Genomic DNA, 22,385 nt, shown 5'->3' with positions numbered 1-22,385 from the left:
GCTTTCTTTTGAGTACGTGTCATCGTACATTAATTCCGGGTAGAATGGTGAGCTACCCAACTTCACACCAATTTTCAGCACTATTTTTGATCTCTTGAGTCCTAATTTTGTCAATCATGAGGGTGAAGTCTATAGATGAAAACCTCCCTCTTGTAGTTTGATTTGCAGTTAGCATCATTCTCTCGACAACAACAGCTCCATAGAAACACACCATCATCAACAAGTGGAGCATCACAAGTTTGGAAAAGTTGAAAACGTTTAAAGGCTTACAAGCAACGGACCAAGAAAAAAGCAAATTTCATATTCAAGTAAAGCAACAAAATAAGGAGCATATTTATACATACATGTTGAAGACTTACAATACAATGAGCATAATTTTATATCCAAGTATGAAGACTTATTTACAAGAGCGAAGAAAATCAAAAGGTGAGAGTTATTGAATTTTATGATATCGAGACAATACAAGTTGTGAAGAATCAAGCGGTAAAGTACTTTTCCCACAACCATTTTTTGTTTTAAATTGTTTTGTATTTTATTTCTCTTGTGTTAAAAAATAAAATAAAAAAAAATAAAATGATAACAAGAGAAACTTTTGGTAAGCCGGGGGAAGGAAAATTTATGAAGAAGTTTCAAGCGACAAGGATTTAAGGAAAATAGTTACAAATTGTCAAGGATCTACGAAGTTTGAGAGTTTATCATCAATAATTGAAGTTGAGAACGCGGATCCAAAGAAGACGTTTCTATTGGATGCTGTGAGGGTGGTGTTATCATCAGTGCAATCAGATGTGAATGTGAGTAAGTAATCTCATCCTCAATAATAGTGGTTGATTTCCTTTCTTAGAGATCGTCAGAAAAATGGTTTTTCAAAATGTTAAAAGATGTGGTTTTTAAAGTATTTCGGAAGTTGTCCTTCCCACCATTCAACGTGTTGCAGGATTTCTCTCTTCACTCCTACCTGCACACATGTGAGAACCATAAAAGTACGTCTTTTGAGTGCAATTTTATAAGATCCTTTTAAGTAAGGAAGAAGTCGAGGCGAAATGCTTATTGATCGCTCTCAAACACGCGTTCTCTCATTATGGTGTGGTTATTTCTCACTCAACACTTAAGAATGAGAATATGTTCTTTGGTATTTCTAACTTCTTATTACTAGCATGCAGAAACTCTATGTCCTCATAGCTCTTTGAATGCTTGCGGCGCTGGAAAGCTTTGAAGTTGTATGTTTTAGTTTTGATTTGCTCGAGGACCAGAAAAATCTAAATGTGAGGGAATTTGATAGGTGTAGAATACACCTTGATTTAATATCTATTGATTATACTTTCTTTGCATATTTCTTTTAAATTATGTATTTTACGCGTGTTTTTGAGTTATTAGGTATTCTAGAGTCGCACGGTGTAAAAGAAGAAGAAATCACGGAATTTGAGCAAAAAGAGTAAACTTGTCATTTTATGGGCGAGCACTATCTGGAGCCCAGTCAAGGTTAAGGGGCAACTCTATTTGGAGGAGTATTAAATAAAGACCGGTTGTGGTGAAGGGGGGTGCCATCTGGGTGGTTATTATATAGCTGGGTGTCTAAATCCAAACTCAGTTATAACCCTAAATCGAGAAAATATCTTCTCAACCATTTTTACACCTGAAACAGAGAGCGAAAGGAAAACAATGGCTGTTGTTGTGGTCCCAGAAATTGAGAAGGAAAGAAAGAAAAGCTGCGCAGTAGCCATGAGATCTGAAAGTTGATGTATTGTTGTTGTTTGAATCAAAGAAATCAGTGGCTGGATGATTACAAGAATCCGAGAGATTAAGATGGGATTTAATAGCAGATGTTGTTCGAATATGAATTCAGCGAAATTGAGAGATGAAGAAGATGATCGAAATAAGTAATTGTTGAGACAGAGAGAATAAATCGACGATGAATTCAAGCTAGGGTTCGATCAGATGAAGTGTTTCTGATATGAAGATCTCAGAGAAGAGATGGTGCTATTGATGATTGATGTTGATACTGAATTGCAGATCATTATTACGGTTCGATTGAGAAGAGAGGTTGGAATATTTATAGTGCTGATATTGATTGAAGATGGGTTCTGGTGCTGTTGGTGGTCTATTGAGATTGAAGAAAAACAAATGGAAAAGTAATTGATGTCTGCAGTGAAGCCGTGAACAGACAAAGAAAACGATGGAGCCGATTGAAGACTGGGTCGATGATTTAACAGAGATAGTTGAGAAATGATGCTGCTGCTGGGGTTCAACTGGGATTCGAGTTTGGAATGATTATGAGGTTTGCTTGAACTGGTGATGCTGTTATGAAATCAGAATAAGATGAATGGGTGGTGCTGTGATGCTGCAGCTGATGAATGCTTGAAACTGTGATTAGATGTATGCCTAGGTTCTTAACAGGTGAAGAAAGAAAGGCCTGAAATTGGCCGGGAGAAACACCTAGAAACAAACAGAACTCTGCCGCAATTCTGCTCAAATGACTCGACTTAGTGACTCGGTGAACCTAACTCGGAGAATCAGCCGACTAAGCTAACTCAGACCCTAACTAAGATCAGCTGACTTAGCTGACTATCCTTCTCCTGACCCAGTTGACTGACAGCTCGACCATTTTAACCGTTAACTTAACGGCGACTGAACGGAATATTCTGTCAGCGGAGATGAAGATTCCACATGGAGTTTTCTGGCCGGATTCCGGTGGTACCAGTGATGTTCCGGCGACTCAACTAGTGAATTTTTTTTTAAACTCATCTAGACTTATGGGTTTGAAGAATTTGGCTTGGATTTGGAAAGAGAAGATGAAGGATTTCAGAAAGACTTGAACTTGGAAATTGAATTGCTAAAGGAAAGGGATTCTATTCTCAAGAGGATTGGAAATAAATTGAAGCCTATAAATAGAGAAGTTCTCTACTTTTCTCTACACACCTGCACACCTCTACACACATAACACTTGTGTTTTTGCTTGCTTTTCACATCTTTCTCTTAATTATTTGTGTGAACTTCAAAATTCTTCTTTTAATTATTGGTGTGAATTTCAAAACATGAGTAGCTAATTTTCTTATTGATTGAGGATGAATTTCTAGTTCTTAACATGATTTGAGTTTTGTTTTCAATTCTATCTTGAAGTTTTTCATATGATTATCGTTTGTTTTTACCAATAAAAATGTTTATGCTTCATTGATAGATTTTTAGGTGGTCAACTAAATTGATTTGTTAATTAATCTAAAGCTAGTGAAAGTTAGGGGATAAGTAATCGTTTTTTGACTCTTTACACAAGTAGAAAACACGAGACCTTGCGGAGGGATTCCGTGGAGCAATTGTGTGTGAAAACAACGTTAGCAAGTAGATCTTGAGCTAAGAGTCTAACTACTAATATCAACCTAATAAATTCATAAATCTTACTGCGTTTAACTAAATTACATCTTGAGTGATCTACTACTAGGTGGTTTGGTAAATAGAATCTGGTAGGCGAGAACTTCTCTATCCGGTGATACAAGGGATTTAGGGGTTAGCACTGAGCTAGCTGCTATCCTACGATTGGTGATAATCTATGGTTAATAACAAGTAGAAAAGAACATAACTTGAATTATTGTTTTGCAACGAAGAAAGATTCCTTGATCTAATCTTTCTTATTGATTTCAACTTACACTTTTAATTGCTTTGTTTATTTTCTTTTGCTTTTCAAAACAAACCCCCTTTCGTGACAATTTTTACAACTAAAAATCTTTTGCTCCTCCTGGGAATGAACTTGACTACACTATATTACTTAGTAATTAGGTGAAAAAATAATAATTAATTTATTATGGTTACGACACGCATCCGTTTTCATACAACAATGGAGAGATACAAGATAAAAATAGATTACAAACTTGTTTCTCTCCTAGTGGTTTACTTACTTACTCACTCAGCGAACCTCTCTCTTTTCTATCACTTGAACCCTTATATCGACAAGTATCTCTTAGTCAGGCTTTCGCGCTGCTACTTTCTTCTTCGCGTCCCTTCTGTGTGAGATAGTTGTTGCCTTATTTCCGTCGTCCTACTCTTCTTCCCTTCTGTGTGAGATAGTTGTTGCCTTATTTCCGTCGTCCTACTCTTCTTCGTATGCTTCTTTTTAGTTCGCGTAATCATCCTTCACCTGATTTCTTAGTAGCTATTATCTTCTCGTGTTTGGGATCATTTTGGTTGGAGCAAAGTCGTGATCTTGTCTTATGTGATCTTGTCTTGGTGATCACCTACCATTTTACGTGGCAAGGACCCTGTAAGCATGATTAACACGTGGAAAATAACCAGAAATCTAAAAGAAAAACCAATTCCTTATCCTCTTTTTACAAGCTTCCATCTCTCTCTACAGCATTATGCATTAGAACAAATTTAGTGACAGTGATCGAGCTTATATTCTTGGATGATTTTAGAAATTGTGTCCCTCTCACAGAAACCCAGTCAATCTATTTTGTACCTAAAATTGTTCCCTTCATCTCTCAATTTTTGAAAATGTTGTTTGATGTTTTTCCTGTTTTTTTCATGGAATCAATATTCAAATCGAAAGGAGTTAAAGCTTCAATCAGTCCTAGCCAACAAGTGCTTTGAGGATATATTGGTCAAGTGTTAAAACAATCTAGAAGTTCTGGTTGTTCTTCGTCCTCCGCTTTCTCTATCTCCATCACCGGAAAATTTGCTATAGGTTTTTTTTTCCTTCTTATCTGTCTATCTTTACAACATCACTACCTCATCACCAATTCACGGGACAATGGGATCGGTTGACCCACTGAGTCGGGAACTCTAAGAAATCTTCGAGCTTTCTTATACAACTCCTGAAGTTTAATGGAGACTGTACTAATTTGGAAACAAGAGAGCTAATCTTCATGTCTAAACGTAAGGAAAGTAGGAAACTAATAAATTTTGGGTTAATTTTATAATCTAGGGTTTTGATCGTCTGATATAAAACTAAATATCAATTTCGTATTTGTGATTACTGATGAAGAAGTACAATAGGTTTGTTGTTTTATACTTGAATTTGGGTTAATTAGTCTCGTGCCTCTTGTTGATTTAATTTTCGAACTTGTAATTTTTCTCTCTTTTGTTTACAGCAAGCTAAGGTGTAATCTGTTACCTAGAGTTGGGATTATTGCTGCTCCTGCTTTGTTCAGATTCTGCTCACGATTGGAAATAAAACACTACATACCTATCAGATTGGAGTTTTTCACACCAAGATTGGAAGAACACTACATACCTATCAGATGTAAGATTACAATTTTGTTGAACAGCTCTACTCTTCACCTCCCAACCGAAAAACCTGATATACAAATTGTAACAATAGTTCTAGACTGTCATAGAGATATTAGAAGTCTATTATCAGTAGTTAATCAACGAATAAAAATACGTGTATAACACTTGGCCATATAGGTTCCCAGACTGACAGTTCTATAACACGTTTGTGTGGGATCGGCTCTGAATCCAAGTCCTTCTAAGCGTTGGGTTATGCATAAACTAACAAAACTAGATCCAAATACTGTTTCTACCATTGAGTAGTTTGGAATTACATCTTATAGTAAATTCGATGAAAATTAACTTAATATCTATATCAGTATCTACATAGTACTAACATGACCTGTCTTTTTATTTAATCTATTTTTAGATTTTTAACGGCAGCGTATGTTCTTTTCGGCCAACTATCAGAATGCTCCAAACCAAGTTCCTGCTCCCGAGCTCCATAATCCTCTGATTCATCTCTTCTCTGGAAATGGCTGGACACAATATCTGAGTCTTGAAGGTACTCAGGTTGACGCAGTGATGAAAAAAATGCCAACTTCCACTTAGCGAATTCCTCGCCAGGAACCTGCAATATCTTCTGTATGCGCAGTTTGACTGCACATAAAGTCTCCCCTTCATGGATGATTATCAGAAATGGCTCCCCAAAATTCCGTGCCAAATATCCATCTTTTGTGAAGTGGTAAACAGGAATCAAGTGATCCTGAGGACCCATCTTCTCCTCCTCTGGAATCTCTTCCGCTAGCAGCTTGCAGTAAATGTCCTCAATCTTTTCACGAAACAGAAAAATCTTCCAAATTTTGTTGTTGAAAATTTCCAGCAATCTAAGTTCCGCATCGGGATGAGATAGCTCAACCTTTGTCTTCAGATGATTAATCATATCACCAACTGTACTTTGGTTTGAAAGTGTGATACTGTGAACCACCGCAGCATCTTTTGTTAAACGGCGGAATGCAACCTTTAGAGTTTTCAAAGCTTCCAACTCAGGTAAAGGGATGTTCTAAGACTTCGTAATACAAAATATCCGTTGTCTGATAGTAACGAGACAAGCTTTCAAAACCCTTGTACCTAATAGCTTGGGGTATAGGTTTCTGAGAGCAACAGTCATGACGGGTAAGTCTGATCTTGGTTGGGTCATCCAAACCAAGATGGCGAGCTACTCTTTCAGTGACATTATCATATGTTAATACCTTTGACAGCTCTAAACTAAAATCATCTTCCATCGGCTTCTCCAAAGATCGGAAATGCACAACCTGCTTATCAGGAAAGCGGTATAGTATCATACCGTCAGCTGAAGTGGGTTTCTGGAAGGAAATAATGTCCCCATCTATAAGTCCGCCAGCACCGAAGGTTTGCTTCTTGTCAACGTGAACAGTATTATACAGGTGAGCCTCTTCTCGTTCCTTCTCCTTGTGCTCCTTGAGCTCCTTTTCTTCTTGTTCTTTCTTCAACCTATTTCTCAGATGTTCAGAAATGTAGTTTTCATCCACGTTACAAAATATATGATCTCTATCACTCTCTCTTATGTATATGAGCATATATGCATTGGAGCTTTCTTCCTCCCCGTCGAATTGCTTCTCTAATGCCTGTTCCATATCTTCTTTTGTTACCTGCTCATCATTGTATTTGAACCATTGCTCCGAGAGTGTTGGTCTTATAAAAGCGTGGTAGTGTCCACGATGTCCCCCACCACTGTGAACCAAAACAGCATGGAGTGTGTACAGATTGCAAACAGTCTTATCAGCCTCTGGGGATAAGTATTTGCCATCCTCCCTGTCAAGATCAAGTTGCAGGGGGAATTCATAGCGATCATTTATCTTTACCATAGTGTCCCTCGTAACATCGTATTCATACCGTTTTAGCTGGAGATGGAGAACAGGTGGGAAGTCAGTGAAAAGGACACTCTTCTCGCATCTTGTAAACCATGTTGCTCACCAGCATGGTACTTGTTATCACCTTCAAGACGCTCCACTTCCACATACTTGTCGAAAGAAGCATAAACATCCCGACAGCCGTTCACATCAAGTTGAATGTCATAAAATGACTCCTTTCTAGTAGATTTGTAGTCCACGTTGATGCATTCAATATAGTTCATATGGTGACCTGCGAACAAGTGAGGTATCGTACCCTCCACAGACGTTCCCTTCATTTCTTCTTCAAGTTTTTCACATAGAATCCTATTAAGTTCCTGCACATCATGTTGTATGAAAGTGTCATGTGTACTCCACCCGTAAGATTCGGTGAGCTCCTTGGTGGACACTCTATCTTTACTGCACTGAAGCTTACAAAATAAATTTTGTAGAGCAAATGAAAAGCTTGTTCCTGAAGCAATATCAGTCCCACTTGTTGGCATAAGATACACAGCCTTCCTGAAATATGGAATGTTGTAGAGAGTTTGTAGAAGAGAGTTGAGATAACATGTTGCTTCCTGATTCGCAAGACCAACATTACTTGTATCACCCCAATCCCTTTGTGGTGCAGTAATTTTTTGCTTGGAAATCTGAGTAAAAAAAAATGGCTGATAAATTGTGCAGGGCTCGAATGTCCTTTTTGAGGCCATCATAGTCATATTTCAGCGCTTGATTTTCTTTTTTGATACTGACATTGTCATCTTTAATCTCCATGAGCAACCCCTTGACTTCTTGGAACATAATGGTTGTCTTTTCAGTTGATTTTTCGACATTTGTCTGCGGTTCCCCTATTGCCAGGGTCCGTCTTTGGTCCCTTCTTTTAGCTAAAGACGCCTGAAACAAAGTGTTTTCAAAGATTAGTTTCAAATAAATGGAATTGAGAATCATCAAAATTGAATTGAATAATACATACCTGAATGTTTCCTACGAACAAAGAAAGTATAAAAAGCCCACTCAGGTTTATAAAGAATGATTTTTTTAGGGACCATGGTTTTTTTGGGGGACCATGGTCTTATTAAGCCACCTTCCTTATAGTTATAAGGGGTGTCCTAGAATTTTGAAATGACTAACCTATTCTTAATCTAATTTAATTTAAAACCAACACAATAACCACCTCTCTCTATATATATAACCACTACCACCTCCCACCACCGCCGATTACCACCATCACCAACCACCGATTACCACCACCACCAACCACCGAGTACCACCCATCACCAACAACAACCACCGATTACCACCACCGTCCACCACCGCCGATTACCACCACCACCTCCATTTATCACCACCAACAACTACCGGTTACCACCACCACCTTCGATTACCACCACCACTATATATATAGCTTAATTTAAAACATTAACAAAGATATTCTCACAAACCCATTACTTGTCATTCGTTTTTGGTTGAATAAATGAGAACTAATCATCAAAATGAGTTGAAAATGGAAGTTGTAGCGAGGTTTAATGGAGTTTTTTTCAGTAAAAAGTTCGATTATCACAAATTATTTTTTTCTTAACCGAACTTAAAGTTCGGTTGATTCGCAAAAAAATACTTTTAACCGAACTCCTTGTATTAGAACAATACAAGTCCATAAGTTCGGTTCATTCGCAAAATTATTAAGTTTTCTTTGTAACCGAACTCTACCTATAAGCCCAGTTCGGTTGATTCGCAAAATATGCTGAAGTTTGCGAACCAACCGAACTTCTAACACTAGGTTACTTTTAACCTGAAGTTCGGTTGGGAACTTGGTTGCGTTGAAGTTTGCGAACTAACCGAACACACAAGATGTACTCAAATAAATTGTCAAGTTCAAAGTTCGGTTACCTACCATTTTATCCCAGGTAACCGAACATTGCACTGTACGACCAAAACCTCCATTAACAAGCGAGTTCCGTAACTTGCGTGTTTGGAAAACGTAACCGAACTACACTTTCAGGTGTGTTCGGTTACATGTTCTTGACATATGGTAACCGAACTATACTTTCAGATTTGTTCGGTTACATGTTGTTGACATATGGTTAACCGAACTGGCCCAAATTTATATAAAAAATTTCATGTTTTTGAAAGTTTGGAGCAATTCAACCAACATTATCTAAGTTTGAAGCATTCCTGGGTACCCAAATACCCTTCCTCCGGTTGTGGTTGGTAAAATCCATCGTTTTTCATGTTTTCCTTCTTCATATTCTCTAACTTTACTCTCTCAATAATTCTACTTCTTTAAAGAAAAAACTCATCTAATTTTGTAATCTCACTAATTATCTTTAACTTAATCATCTCACTAATCATTAAACTAACTATTATTAACACTAGCTAATCATCACCCAAAATTAATCAGGAGGATAATTTAGGTATTAATATAAATATCGAGATAAGGGGTGACCTAGATTTACTTTTAATGTCTTTACCCAAAATAAAACCATGATCCTTCAAGAAAAATCATGGTCCCCAAAAAATCCACTACAAAAAAGAAGGCTTCTAGGGACGGCCACTTCTAAAAAAACCGTCCCTAAAGGTTAGTTGTTGGGACACTAGGCTGTAACCGTCTCTAGAACTGTCTATTTGGGACGTCCCTGTCTGGCCGTCACTATTGGTCAACTAATGGGGACGTTTTATTTTCAGCCGTCCCAATAGATAGGATTTCAACGGTTGTGATTGCGTCATCAGTAATTTTTTTATCTTATGCCTAAAAGCACAATATAACTTTCCTTCTCTTTTTTTCTTGGTTATATCGGCCTTCTTTCGATCAGTTTCTCTTCACATTCTTCCTCCCCTGCTGAAAAATCTCGTTCGTGATTTTCCCCTGTGAGATCTCAAATTCGTTCGGAGTGAAGCGATTCTTACGTTGATTTGATTTTAGGTTTGATTTTAGGGTTTGCATTCTTCGTCCTTCTCTTTCAGTCTTACATTGATTTGATTTTAGGTTTTTCGAATTCTTTTTTAAAACCTCACGTTGTTGTTTTTTGATTTTAGGGTTTGCAAATTACAAGAGCACACTTTCCGCATCTCCATCGATTTTGGGAATTCAGGTAGTTTTATATCAAATTTCAGTTACTGATTTCTTCAACAAATTAGTGATGTGCGTTATTTTATTTTGCTTGATATGTGACATATGTCTGCTCATAGTTTTATGCTTTTTCATATCATGTAATTGATTCGAAATTAGGGATTTAAATACTGGCAGAGTTAGGTTTAAGGGCTCCAATTTCACTTGGATTGTGATTCCAATTAGCTGGAATGTTGCTTCATGCCCCTTTCTCATTTTTATTACGGAATCTAGGATTTTCTTTAATAACGAGAATGAATCAGGGATTGAATCCCACTTGAAATTGAGTTAGTTGAGTGCTTGGTAGTTGTACCAAAAGGTGTACTGTGGGGGTTCCAACTAATTGAGAAACGCCAATCTCAACTGATTTAGGTTATCTGGCATCTCCCAAGCTCTTCTTTTAGGGGTCATGTTTTCTATAACTATTATCCCTCATGACATACAGGAAGGGACGGCTAATCATACCTGATCCAACAGCTGCCTCCAAACTCATAAAAGTCGGCGAGGTCTTGGATGCAGTGGTTTGGAATTTAAATAAAGTGTGAGTATAAGGTTACTTGTTACTGGATGCAATTATTCAGTAGAAACTGTCGGTGGAAGAAACTGTCGGTGGAAATTGGATACAAAACCAGTATAATCTCAGTATGTCATTAATTTGTGTGTTTGTCATGTTATCCACAAATGTAATTGTGATTATTCCATGCCAATAGAATAGATTTTTTAATCGAGCATGTGTGTCTGAAAGGTCCAATTCAATGATCTTGGTCTTATTTTGATTGATTGATTATATTAACTGGTGCAATATATACAAACTCCTCTCTATAAAAGAGGTGGTAATTGATAGGGAAATTGACATTTGTTCCAATATACTAGAAGACAACGTAGACTTAAAGGTTGGTGGTCATGATCATTTCATCTATGTACATTACTCATTGACTTAAGGTGTGTTGCGCCAGGTGCATATTGCTGGTGTTGGCGATTGGGTTCATTTCATCGCAGGATCATTCTATGGCTTGCATGCTCATAATCATCCCTCGCTATTAACTTATAAAGGTAATGGAATTGTTAAATTTGTAAAGTTTAGTGTAACTATCACCAAGTAATTCTTACTAATTCATGTCTGTCCTGCGTTCTTTTCCTCTTTCTGTTGGGTTTGTGGCATATGTGTGCGTGTGTGACTAGTGGTTTCCGTTAATCATAAGTTTGTTCCTTAGTCAGTTTGTGTAAAACCATGGATAAGAGCTGGGTTCACAAAGCTCGGTGGGGTAAAGAGTATGAAGATAGCGTGAGGCTATTCTTGGACCATGCATTCGAGAAAGGGGTTGTTACTGAAGATAGTAAAATGAAATGTCCTTGCAGAAAGTGCAATAATGTTAATTACAAAGTTAGAAGTGAAATTTTCAGTGACTTGATATTGCACGGTATGATGAGAAATTATACTACATGGTTTCATCATGGTGAGAGTTTAAGCTCAACGGTCTCATCAAGTATCGCACCACAAGATACATGTTTTGAGGTCAGAAATAACAACGATGAACGACCAGGGGATGACCTTTTTGGCATGTTGCGAGCTGTGTGTGGAATACCAATGCGTGATGATGAAGGTATGGATGATAGGGGTGACAGTGAAGGTATGGATGATATGGATGACGATGAAGATATGGATAGTGGGGATGGAGGAGTGAGTGGTTTACCAAGTAATTGTACAGCTTCTAGGTTTTATAAATTTCTCGAGGAGTCAAAGATACCATTGTATCCTAGCTGCGACAAAATGTCAGTGATGTCTTTTCTTGTCCGATTTTGGAACTATAAATGTGTTGGAGGGATGTCTGAGAAGTCAGCCAAGGATATGCTTCAACTTATGAGGGATTCATTTCCTGATAATTGTAATTTGCCAGAAAATTTCACACAGTGCAAGAAAATACTTTCAGAGTTAGGATTGACTAACAATAAGATTAATGCGTGTCCGAATGACTGCATTCTTTATTATAAGGAGTACGCCGATAGGGAAACATGCCCTGTTTGTAAAGCATCTCGTTACAAAGATGGAACCAAAACACCAGCTAAGATTCTTCGCCACTTTCCTTTGAGACCTCGGCTACAGCGGCTGTACATGGAATCTAAGACTGCAGGATATATGAGATGGCATGCTGAAGGGCGTCCGAGGGATGGTAAAATGAGACATCCAGCTGATTCTGAAGCTTGGAAGCATTGCGATGAGATGAATCCGACGTTTGCTGCTGAACCGAGGAATATCAGACTAGGTTTAGCAACAGATGGTTTTAGTCCATACCATTCAACCAGAAATCCGCATAGTACATGGCCTGTGGTCCTTTTACCATACAATCTGCCCCCATGGTTGTGCATGAAGCAACCTAACATGATCTTGTCTTTGCTTATACCAGGCCCCTATAGTCCAGGTATGCCATTTTCTCTATCTCTGACTTGTCATTTTTTTAAAATCTGTATATGATATTCCTTATATTGCTGTTGAAAGTATATAAAAAAGTCAGGTCAATAGCCAACTTATAATTATTTTAAATCATTATTCCCCAGGTAACGATATTGATGTATACCTGAGGCCCTTAATCGACGAGCTTAAGGAGTTGTGGGAAGAAGGGGAAAATACATATGATTCTTCACGAAATGAAATGTTTAATATGCGTGTGGGGTTATTATGGACTATAAGTGATTATCCTGGACTAGCGATGCTATCAGGATGGAGTACCAAAGGAAAGTTGGCATGTCCAACGTGTCAGGAAGATACACGGCATCAGAGGTTGAAGCATGGAAGAAAAACCTGCTACATGGGACACCGACGCTTCTTTCCAATGGGTCACAGGTTTCGCTCTCTAACGAAGGAATTCAATGGTAATGTGGAATACGGTTCACCACCAAACCCATTGTTAGGGCCAGATATCTTGCAGAAGCTAAAACACATTCCACATGTATTTGGAAAACAGTTTGAGGATAGTCTGATGGGTGATCGTCCACGCAAGAGAAAAGAACGAGCATCAAATACAGCTACGAGTAACATGCCGGGCAATTGGAAGAAATTGAGTATTTTTTATGAACTGCCGTACTGGGCAGATAATGTACTCAAACACAATTTAGATGTCATGCACACTGAGAAGAACGTGTGCGATAGCGTTATTGGTACTCTGCTGGATATGGATAAGAAAGCCAAGGATGGTCTAAAGGCAAGGTTAGATCTTCAGCTCCTAAATCTCAGACCTGAGCTTCACCCAATTATGACTCCAAATGGGAAGAAATTCTTCTTACCAAATGCATGTTACTTTATGGATAATGCTAAAAAGGAGATGTTCCTTAGTGTCTTGAAGAACTTGAAGATCCCAGATGGTTACTCTTCACTCATTGCAAGATGTGTGAATATGAAACAACGTAAGATTTTTGGATTAAAGAGTCATGATTCACATGTGATAATGCAGCAGCTATTGCCTTTGGCAATTCGAAAGACGTTGCCAGATAGAGTTAGTTCTGTGTTAATTGAGTTAAGTTCATTCTTCCAAGAACTATGCTCCAATAATTCACGGCCTAAAGACTTCAAAGAATTGGAAAAGCGCATCGCACTCATTCTCTGTAACTTGGAGCAGATATTTCCTCTTGCCTTCTTTGACATTATGGTACACTTGCTTATCCATTTTCCAACAGAGGCGGGTATTGGTGGACCTGTTCAGTATCGATGGATGTACCCGATTGAAAGGTATATGGTCTCCTTATTCTCTTTCTTTTTTGGCATTCAAATTTGGTTCTTTGTTACCTTTTAGATTGAATGTTGTACATCTTCATTTTTTTCTCTTTTTGCATAAGTTCTTAGTCATCATTCATCGGTGAATTTCGTTTCCTGCATCAATGAATTCATCATAGAATTGGAATAAGGATTATTCGATTTGCATTCTTCAACAGGTATTTGTACACTCTCAAGAAATATGTCAGGAATAAAGCTCATCCGGAGGGATCCATTGCTGAAGGATATTTGGCTGATGAATGTGTGACATTTTTATCGAGGTACCTCAAAGATGTAGAGTCACGAATAAACAGACCAGTTAGATACGTGGATGATACACACATTGGGAAGGCTGCGCGGATTGTTCTAGGTGGAAATCAAAAAAAGTTGTTGCACGACTATATCCTTTTCAATGATGCTAACGTGGATACATACGCAGAGTAAGATTTCTGTTTTCTGTAATTGGATCTCTAATGATATAACTAATTAGGTATTTGCTAGTCTAATTAAATGTATTATGGACAAGTTATCTCTAATTAATTTCTTATTTCTTTGATGTAGGCAACACAAGGCCACTCTGGCTATGTTACACCCTAAAATGAATCAATGTCAGCGCCAACGGAAACACAAAAATGAGTTTGCTGATTGGTTCAGGGACCATATCATGTTACTTGGTCAAGCTAAATTACCATTTGCAGAAGGATTGGACGTGCTAACTGAAGGTCCATTCACAACTGCGAGACGATTCACCGGTTATACTACTCGTGGTTATAGCTTCAGAACAGTCAGTAAGGATTCTAGAGCAAAGACACAGAACAGTGGTATTTTAGTAGAGTCAACAGCACCTTTCTATAGAAATGCAGCGGATCAGAACCCGAACAATGATACTGAGCTCACATATTATGGACAAGTTAAAGACATAATTGAGCTGACTTATAGACAAGGCCGTAAATTTGTATTATTCGAGTGTGACTGGTTTGATGTTGTTAGTGGATCAGGCAGAGGTAAGAAGGTAGATAACTTAGGGTTCACTCTCGTAAATTTCAGTCATCGCATACCAACACAGAAAGAAGAACCTTTCGTTTTGGCCTCTCAAGTGCGGCAAGTTTTTTATTCTCAAGATCCTATAGATTTGGATTGGCACGTGGTGGTAAGGAATAAACCCAGGGATGTTTTTGACATGGGTGAGGGTAATGTTGATGAACTACTTGACACTGATCCATTTGGAAGGGATTCTGAGCAAGTCGGTATTGAAGATGATGATATCAGCGTTGTTAGAGATGAAGGGAGTGGGGTGTTTGTTGATGCTCCAGCAAGGAATGTTAATAGTCAACAAGGTGTAGAAAACGGAAGTGTTAATGAAAACATTGAAGAAGAAGAAGATGACGAAGAAGAAGAATACGTCGGGGACAAGGAAGAATCAGAAGATGAAGAGTACGTAGATGGGGTTACAGATAATGATGATGGTGGTGATGGTGATAGTGATGATGATGGTGGTGATGGTGATAGTGATGACGATAGTGAAGATGATGGTGATAGTGTTGACCTGAACAACTGAATCGATGATGATTAAGTTCATCATTTGTAACTTAATTAGGATTTTCTATTTGCGAACTAGTTCTGTACAAGTTTTGAACCAATTTGTGCTTATAATACTACATTATTATTTGTCCTTATTATACTACGTTATGATTTGTGCTTATTATTTCCTTAGCAAGAAATGCAGGGGACCTGATGTTGTTTTCTGTACTAACATCATTGGTTCCCTTTACGTCATTTGTTTCCATGTGTTGTAGGATGACTGATCAAGAAGGTACAAAAGGAAAGGGCGTTCGAGGGAAAGGAAAGTTGTTATTCCTAGAAGATGTCGAAGAGGGACATAAGCTACCAGTGGAAAACTTCACGAGTCAGCCTTCTGGGGAGCACCGATCAGATCTAGCTCATTATATCGGCCGTCTAGCTAGAGATGGTTACATGCTGCCATTGTCCGTATCCAATTGGAAGTATATGGCGCCTAATCGGATTCAGAAAGCTTTGGATGATATAAAGGTGAATTTCGTTGCCCTTCAAATTATTTGGTAATAATTCAGGATAGTAGTTTAAGTTGACATCTAATTGGTTTCATTTTGTTCAAGTTTCCATCAAATTTATTGACGGAGCCATTCATTTCCTAATAATTGTGTTGTTTTTGTATTTAATGACAGAATGTATTTGACTGCCCCCAAGAACTTGATGCTTCCTTCAGGAGTAGGCTTAATCATTACTGGAGGGATCACAAACATACAATGAAATCAGCAGGGTATGATCCGAACAGAAGTGAGGCGCAAAATCTTGCACACCGACCTGCAGATGTTGTGGAAAGTCAGTGGGCGCCGTTAGTTAAAATGTGGAATACCCAGAAAAATAAAGTACGTATTTGTTGTTATCCATGCTCTTATTAGCCCTTCTATCATTTTCCCACTAGCGCAAGGCTCACAGCAAGCGTCGTTTGTTATTATGATTTTGTTTTGAAACAGGAGTTGGCGGCTAAGAATAAACAAAATAGGTCCAAACAAACAATTCAACACACTGGTGGCTCCAAGCCACATATGGAATATGCAAAAGAGGTAAAGCTTCTGTTCAGTTTGATCTTGGTGAGGATGTTTTGTATGTTATATGCAACCAACATCACAAAATTTCATTTTACAGATGCTAGCCAAAACAGGAAGGTTCCCTGAACGACACGAGATATTTCGTAGGACCAGGACAAAGAAAAGGAAAACATCAGATCCAAATGAAGAAGTGATGGATCCTGTTGCTGCTGAACAATACGTATACCTTTATACTTTTAAGTTTTCTTTCGGGTCATCTGTTTTTTGCATTTGTAATTCGAATTGGCCTAACTTTCGAGATTGATTTACTTGTAGGATCGAATGGTGGAAATACACAACCAGGCTAACCAACCTGGATCTGGAGTCGTTTTAGGTGGACGAAATGATGCATTTGCGGCTGTAATGGGACCAGATAGGCGTGGTCGGGTCCGTTGCTTTGGCAGCACTGTGAAGCCGAAACAGTTTTGGGGCGAGTCATCATCATCAAGTAAAGTCGTTCAATTGACAGAGGAAAATGCAATGCTCAAACGAAGGGTTGCAGAATTGGAGGCTCAAGTTGCAGTATTACCACCAAATCAGAACAACGAAGGACTCGAGGTATCGTACATCATTCACTTTTTTTTTCTTGTACATGCAATTTCAGTCAATAGTGGAAATATTTTGGCAGAATGCAACTATTGATTGTTGCCATTTTTGAATTGATATGATTAACCTTAGACTCAGTGGTTATTTACGTATGTATGAGCTTCCGTGTTATCTAAGTCACTATCTCTTAGGCCACCTGACACAAAATTAGGTTCTCAACTATGCCTTAAGCGTCATTGTTTAGGCTTCATGATGGTCTCTAAGAACTGGGGAGTAAGTATTGAATATCTGGAGTGGCTTAGAAACATGTGCGCTGTGACTTAAAGTCAGCCTATGACCCTATGTCTTAAATTTACCTTAATGCTCTATGTTGTTTTAATTGACGAAAAGAACAGTCTCCATTAGAATCTCAGAACTAATTGTTGCCATTATGAATTTGTTGCAGGAAATGTGACATGGAAAGGTGTAGGAAAGGTTAGTTGCCAGATTTTGACAGATGATAGACAGATGATAAAAGGTGTAGGAAAGGTTAGTTAACAGATGAGACACCATTTACTGTAGATATTATATGAACATCTAAACTTTTTCTTGTTTTTTGAGAATGGTTGGGTCTCTTTTGTAAACAAATAACTTGGTTTTTGAGTATCCATACAAAAAAAAGTCTTCTATGAGTTTGTCTCTGTTATGTGGATGTATGGCATTCTAGTTGTCTCTGTTCTGTGGATGTATGGCATCAAATCCTATGAGGGGATGGCATTCTTCCAATTAAAGCAGGGGAACAGAGCTTGAATATTCAGATATTAGGGAGGGTTTTTAAACCGTCCCCATTGTTCCAGTTTAATCTTGTTTTTCTGGCGGTTTTAAAACTGTCCCTAGAAGATGGAGCCGTCCCTAGAAGTATTAGTGGCGGCCCAAAAGAAACGTCCCTAGAAGATGAAGCCGTCCCTAATAGTACTACTGACGGCCACTCAGAACCGTCACTAGAAGCAAAATCCGTCCTTAGAAGTATTAGTGACGGTGGATCTGGGGACGCAGCAACAAACGCCCCTAATAGCTTTTTGGGACGGCTTTCAGGTTCTTGGGATGTTTTTATGACCGTCCCTAGAGGCCTTCCGTTTTGTAGTGATCGTTCTTTATAAACAGGGAGAAACCCAGTTCCAACCTTTGGGCTCTGGGTCGTAGGTTACTCCCAATTGAGGCCATCACCTATTTTGACGTCTATTCGCCTGTCTACCACAACCGAAAGTGCCCATTTGAAGATGCCATACGCAAATGGTCCCTCTGGCTCTAAGCAGAAAGGTGTGTGGTTGGGATATAAACTTGTGGTGTTGGTATTTTCGAAACATGATTTCAGGTAGGGGAAGGAAAAATTTGTGCAGATAACATCTGGACACTGTTCCCGTTCTACTTCTACCCCGTTAAATTGCTCTGCAAAACATGCTAAAACTCTCTGAATCGTGATGACATATCGTGCAGTGCCTGCAATAATGGCTACCATCACAAGCCCGGATAGATTAATCAATATATGCCACAGAAGACTTTGAAAAGCGAACATCCTTTTTGTGCCGTGTATAACCAAAACGTGGTAGATTTTTGGTAGGTAGTTAAAAATCGATAAAAGGATTATCATATTAATGGTATTTGTTTCCTTTCCTTGTTCAATCCAGATAGGCACCGCGATCCAAAACAAAATCTGCAACAAATCGATCAAATTCAGAAGCAAAGAAGATTACATACTACTCCCTCCGTTTTTTTTAATAGGCTGATTTTGTTTTTAGAAAAAATTAAGGAAATTAAGAGAACTAATCATTGAAAGTGATCCTCATAACACTTATCAATAAAAGAAATGAAGGGAAATGGTCCCCATGACAATAGGATGGGTAAAGGTATGCTTCACGGCATTAGACCTCAAGAATGGGTTCCTAATTTTGATCCTGAAAAGCAAAAATACACAGCTGCAATGGTTTGGGTTCAGATTAAAGGTTTAACTCTTGAGTACTGGACTGAGAAGATCTTGTTAGCTATGTGTAAAACTCTGGAAAAACCAATTAAAGTAGATGAAGTCGCAGTGATGAAAGAATTCGGGTTTTATGCAAGTGTTCTAGTTGAGATTGATTTTGCTCAACATGTACCTGATAATATATGGGTGAAATCAAAATGGTGTCCTGCAGCTTACTAATTCCAAAATGTAACCTCAACATATTGCTTCACGTCAGTTGCATGTCTTTTTTCTTAACTTAGGGTTTTTTCTTCCCAATTTTGAATACATTCTCAACAGAGTAAAACAAACCATGATTAAAAGCATAAGTATTGTTACTTTTAGGTTTTTGATTTCTAACATGATTTAATGTTTATTAGAAAAATACTCCACTAAAATTCATTTTAGGTGTCTGAGTTCTGACACATACCCAATATGTATACATGTAATTCCGTCACAACAAACAGTCAGTGACTCTTCAATAAAAGTTAAGCACTAATCCAGATATACATGATTTCGTTAACCATCCAAGTGGCCCTCTATTTTGCTGTTAACGCATACAAAGCTAAGGTACATGATTAGGCAATCACAATATGAGTTCAGCTCACCAAAAACATACCTTGAGCAGCTTCATCAAGGTTAGGATCAGAGCTTCCGCGGAGATAATTGCAGATATTCATCTCAATTCATTAGCTTGCTTACCCTGGAAATCAATATTTATTTGGAGTTCTCGGCAAGCAACCTAGCATGTACGAAAAAAAGGTTCGTCAATTAAACAATATATGGTGCAAAACCTAAGGAAAACGTTAGCATACCAAGACTTATAGGAAATGAAAAACGTATGTGTTGCATTGAAAACAAAATAAAGAAAGTAACTCCTATTGTCTTATATTTTTGTCTTTAATAAGATTTGATGTATATATCCCTTACAATCCTAAAATCTCTTTTACCCACTAAATGTGGCTTAGATATTTAAGGGCACTAAATTAAGGAATATCTAAATTAATTAGTCAAACGATAGAAGTTGATAGACGAATTTCAAACGTTCTCCCTTTTTTGATTTCAAATAATTTCTAAATCAATTAATCAATCAAGAGAAGTTTATAGAAAAATTTCGAATGTTCTTCCTTTTTTGATTTCAAGGAACTGATCCCTTCATCCTCTGCCTCCTCAGCCATACTGATACTTCGCTTTAATAGCATTTGCATGACAATAACTTTACAAAGAGAATAAAAATATAGATGATCAATTTGTTTCATCTTCTTATTAATTAGCACAATGGTGTACAACTATGTACACATATTAAAAAAATCTAACAAATCCAACATCCCAAAAGATGCATATATTATTTGAGATAGCACAATGGTGTATGACTATATACACACTTATTAAAAAATCCAACATATATACCCACCAAACAGGTCATACATATTATTGAAATTTGACAGTGGTGTACAAACTATGTACACACTTATAAAACATCAAAGCGATACAATTATGAGAGAGCACAGTGGTGTAAAATAATGCTCCTACAACAATCCAACATTTATACCATAAAACATGCATGTAATAAGCACAATGTGGTACAATTATGTAAAAATCTATAAAAAAAAACCACCACTTATACGCATTAGTGCTTTCCCTAATTTTCGGTTTGTATACGTAAATTATAGTTTTACAAGTGTACAACTATTTACATCTAAAATAATCAACATGTGAACAACTATCTACACCTAAATAACGTAACATGTGTGTACAAATATGTAGACATTAGTGTTTTCCCTAATTTCTTAGACTTCAAAATGAATAGCATGTGTACAGCTAGTGCTTTCCTTAATTTCTTTGACTTAATGAATACAACTATGTACACTAATGTGTACACATTAGTGCCTTACCTAATTTTTTAGACTTCAAAATAAATAGCATGTGTACAGGAGAACAATTATGTGCACATTAACGAACAATGGGGATATGTGTACATTAACAATCAACAGGTGTACAACCATATGCACATTACAAATCAACATGTGTTCAATTATGTGCACATTAAGAATCAACATGTGTACAACTATGTACACATAAACAATTCAATAGAAAAAAAATGTGCCCAAACTCATAAGGCAAGTGTTTAAAGTATATATCAGATCACCACTTTTAAAAATAATTCGAATATAAATTAGGTTTCCGTACATTCTGTGCTTGAAGTAAACAATTTACAAGGAAAGAGCACATGATGTAACGTTGATTGAGCACAAATCCATGTTCCAACAACTGGGTCAATCATCTCTACATCTGGGTAACAGTTAACTCCACCTCCACCCCAAGTTGCAAATATTTTATTATGAAAAGCAACTCCACCTAGGCATCTCTTTTTTATGGGTTAATGAAGGGCGTGGAGTCCACACCTTTCTTAGTAGGTTGTAGGATTGAACTTCACATAAACATATATGTCAGTTAATCCCATACAAAGTGAAATAAATAATGTAATAGGAGAGAAAAAGTCTAAGAAGAACAAGAATGAGTAGTACCTGTATCATACCACGAAGTACCATCTCCACTGCCGAATACATAGATTTCACCATTTAGTGCTGAAGCTGCAGCATATGAACGGACTAAGTTCATTTTCCAGGAAATATCATATTTCACTAGAAGGTGAATAGCAATCCATAGCCGACAACCATGAAGTGCCATCAAATCCTCTTATTAGGAATGCCAACTATGAAGTTCCATATATATAAAAAGAAAAAACTGTGCACCTTTATGTGCACCGTATATAACTGGTGTACAAGAAAATACACCTATCTTGTTTTAGTATTGAACCCACCTCTAATTACCGCAATATATTTTTATAGCATCGAAAGCTATATTACAGATTCCAATTAGGAAAAAATGATAGAGGATCTTACACTTGACTAAGAAGAGCTCTTTAAAGTATAAATGATATTTGGAACGAGGGATTTAATTATTTAACTCGGGCTAGTAGAACTTTTTTTAGACCCCTTACGAAATATATGCCAGATACGTTAACTAAGACCTTTGTTGCCTATAAAATACTTATTGAAAGAAAACAAGTAAGGGAGAAGTTGTTGGTTTGTTACCTGCGGCCAAATACACCATGCACACTTCATCACTAAATGCAAGTATTTTGTTTTGTGTTGAATGATGAATCACCAATTAGAGTATATACCACTCTTGTGATAAAAAAAACAACTTGAGTGCATCAGAAAATAACTCAATTTAGCATACAAACTGTAATGACAAAATGAAA

The 22,385-nt window shown here is 37.5% G+C and overlaps 2 protein-coding genes and 1 pseudogene across 2 annotated transcripts; 2 read left to right on the top strand and 1 right to left on the bottom strand.

The window, feature by feature from the left end:
* Window positions 1-5,629: 5,629 nt before the first annotated feature.
* Window positions 5,630-7,908, bottom strand: LOC113338057 (annotated as a pseudogene).
* A 3,538-nt stretch (window positions 7,909-11,446) lies between these two features.
* On the top strand, window positions 11,447-12,688 carry LOC113337812. Its single transcript, XM_026583396.1, has one exon. The coding sequence runs from the start codon at window positions 11,447-11,449 to the stop codon at window positions 12,686-12,688; it is 1,242 nt and encodes a 413-aa protein (XP_026439181.1).
* Window positions 12,689-12,909: 221 nt separating this feature from the next.
* Window positions 12,910-15,639, top strand: LOC113338056. Its single transcript, XM_026583572.1, has 3 exons — window positions 12,910-13,939; window positions 14,143-14,403; window positions 14,525-15,639. The coding sequence occupies exons 1-3, from the start codon at window positions 12,924-12,926 to the stop codon at window positions 15,519-15,521; spliced, it is 2,274 nt and encodes a 757-aa protein (XP_026439357.1). The 5' UTR covers window positions 12,910-12,923; the 3' UTR covers window positions 15,522-15,639.
* Window positions 15,640-22,385: the final 6,746 nt, after the last annotated feature.

Source organism: Papaver somniferum, unplaced genomic scaffold (assembly GCF_003573695.1).
Source record: "Papaver somniferum cultivar HN1 unplaced genomic scaffold, ASM357369v1 unplaced-scaffold_18, whole genome shotgun sequence".
Taxonomy (NCBI): domain Eukaryota; kingdom Viridiplantae; phylum Streptophyta; class Magnoliopsida; order Ranunculales; family Papaveraceae; genus Papaver; species Papaver somniferum.
Note: the sequence above shows the minus strand (reverse complement) of the source record. Positions and strands in the feature narration are given on the sequence as shown.

What these genes read in the sequence shown, in the direction of transcription:
- LOC113338056 (XM_026583572.1), top strand. Translation starts at nt 12,924, where the DNA reads ATGCTATCAGGATGGAGTACCAAAGGAAAGTTGGCATGTCCAACGTGT. An exon ending in TGGATGTACCCGATTGAAAG is followed by an intron (nt 13,940 to 14,142) that starts GTATATGGTCTC and finishes ATTCTTCAACAG; the next exon opens with GTATTTGTACACTCTCAAGA. An exon ending in AACGTGGATACATACGCAGA is followed by an intron (nt 14,404 to 14,524) that starts GTAAGATTTCTG and finishes TCTTTGATGTAG; the next exon opens with GCAACACAAGGCCACTCTGG.
- LOC113337812 (XM_026583396.1), top strand. Translation starts at nt 11,447, where the DNA reads ATGGATAAGAGCTGGGTTCACAAAGCTCGGTGGGGTAAAGAGTATGAA.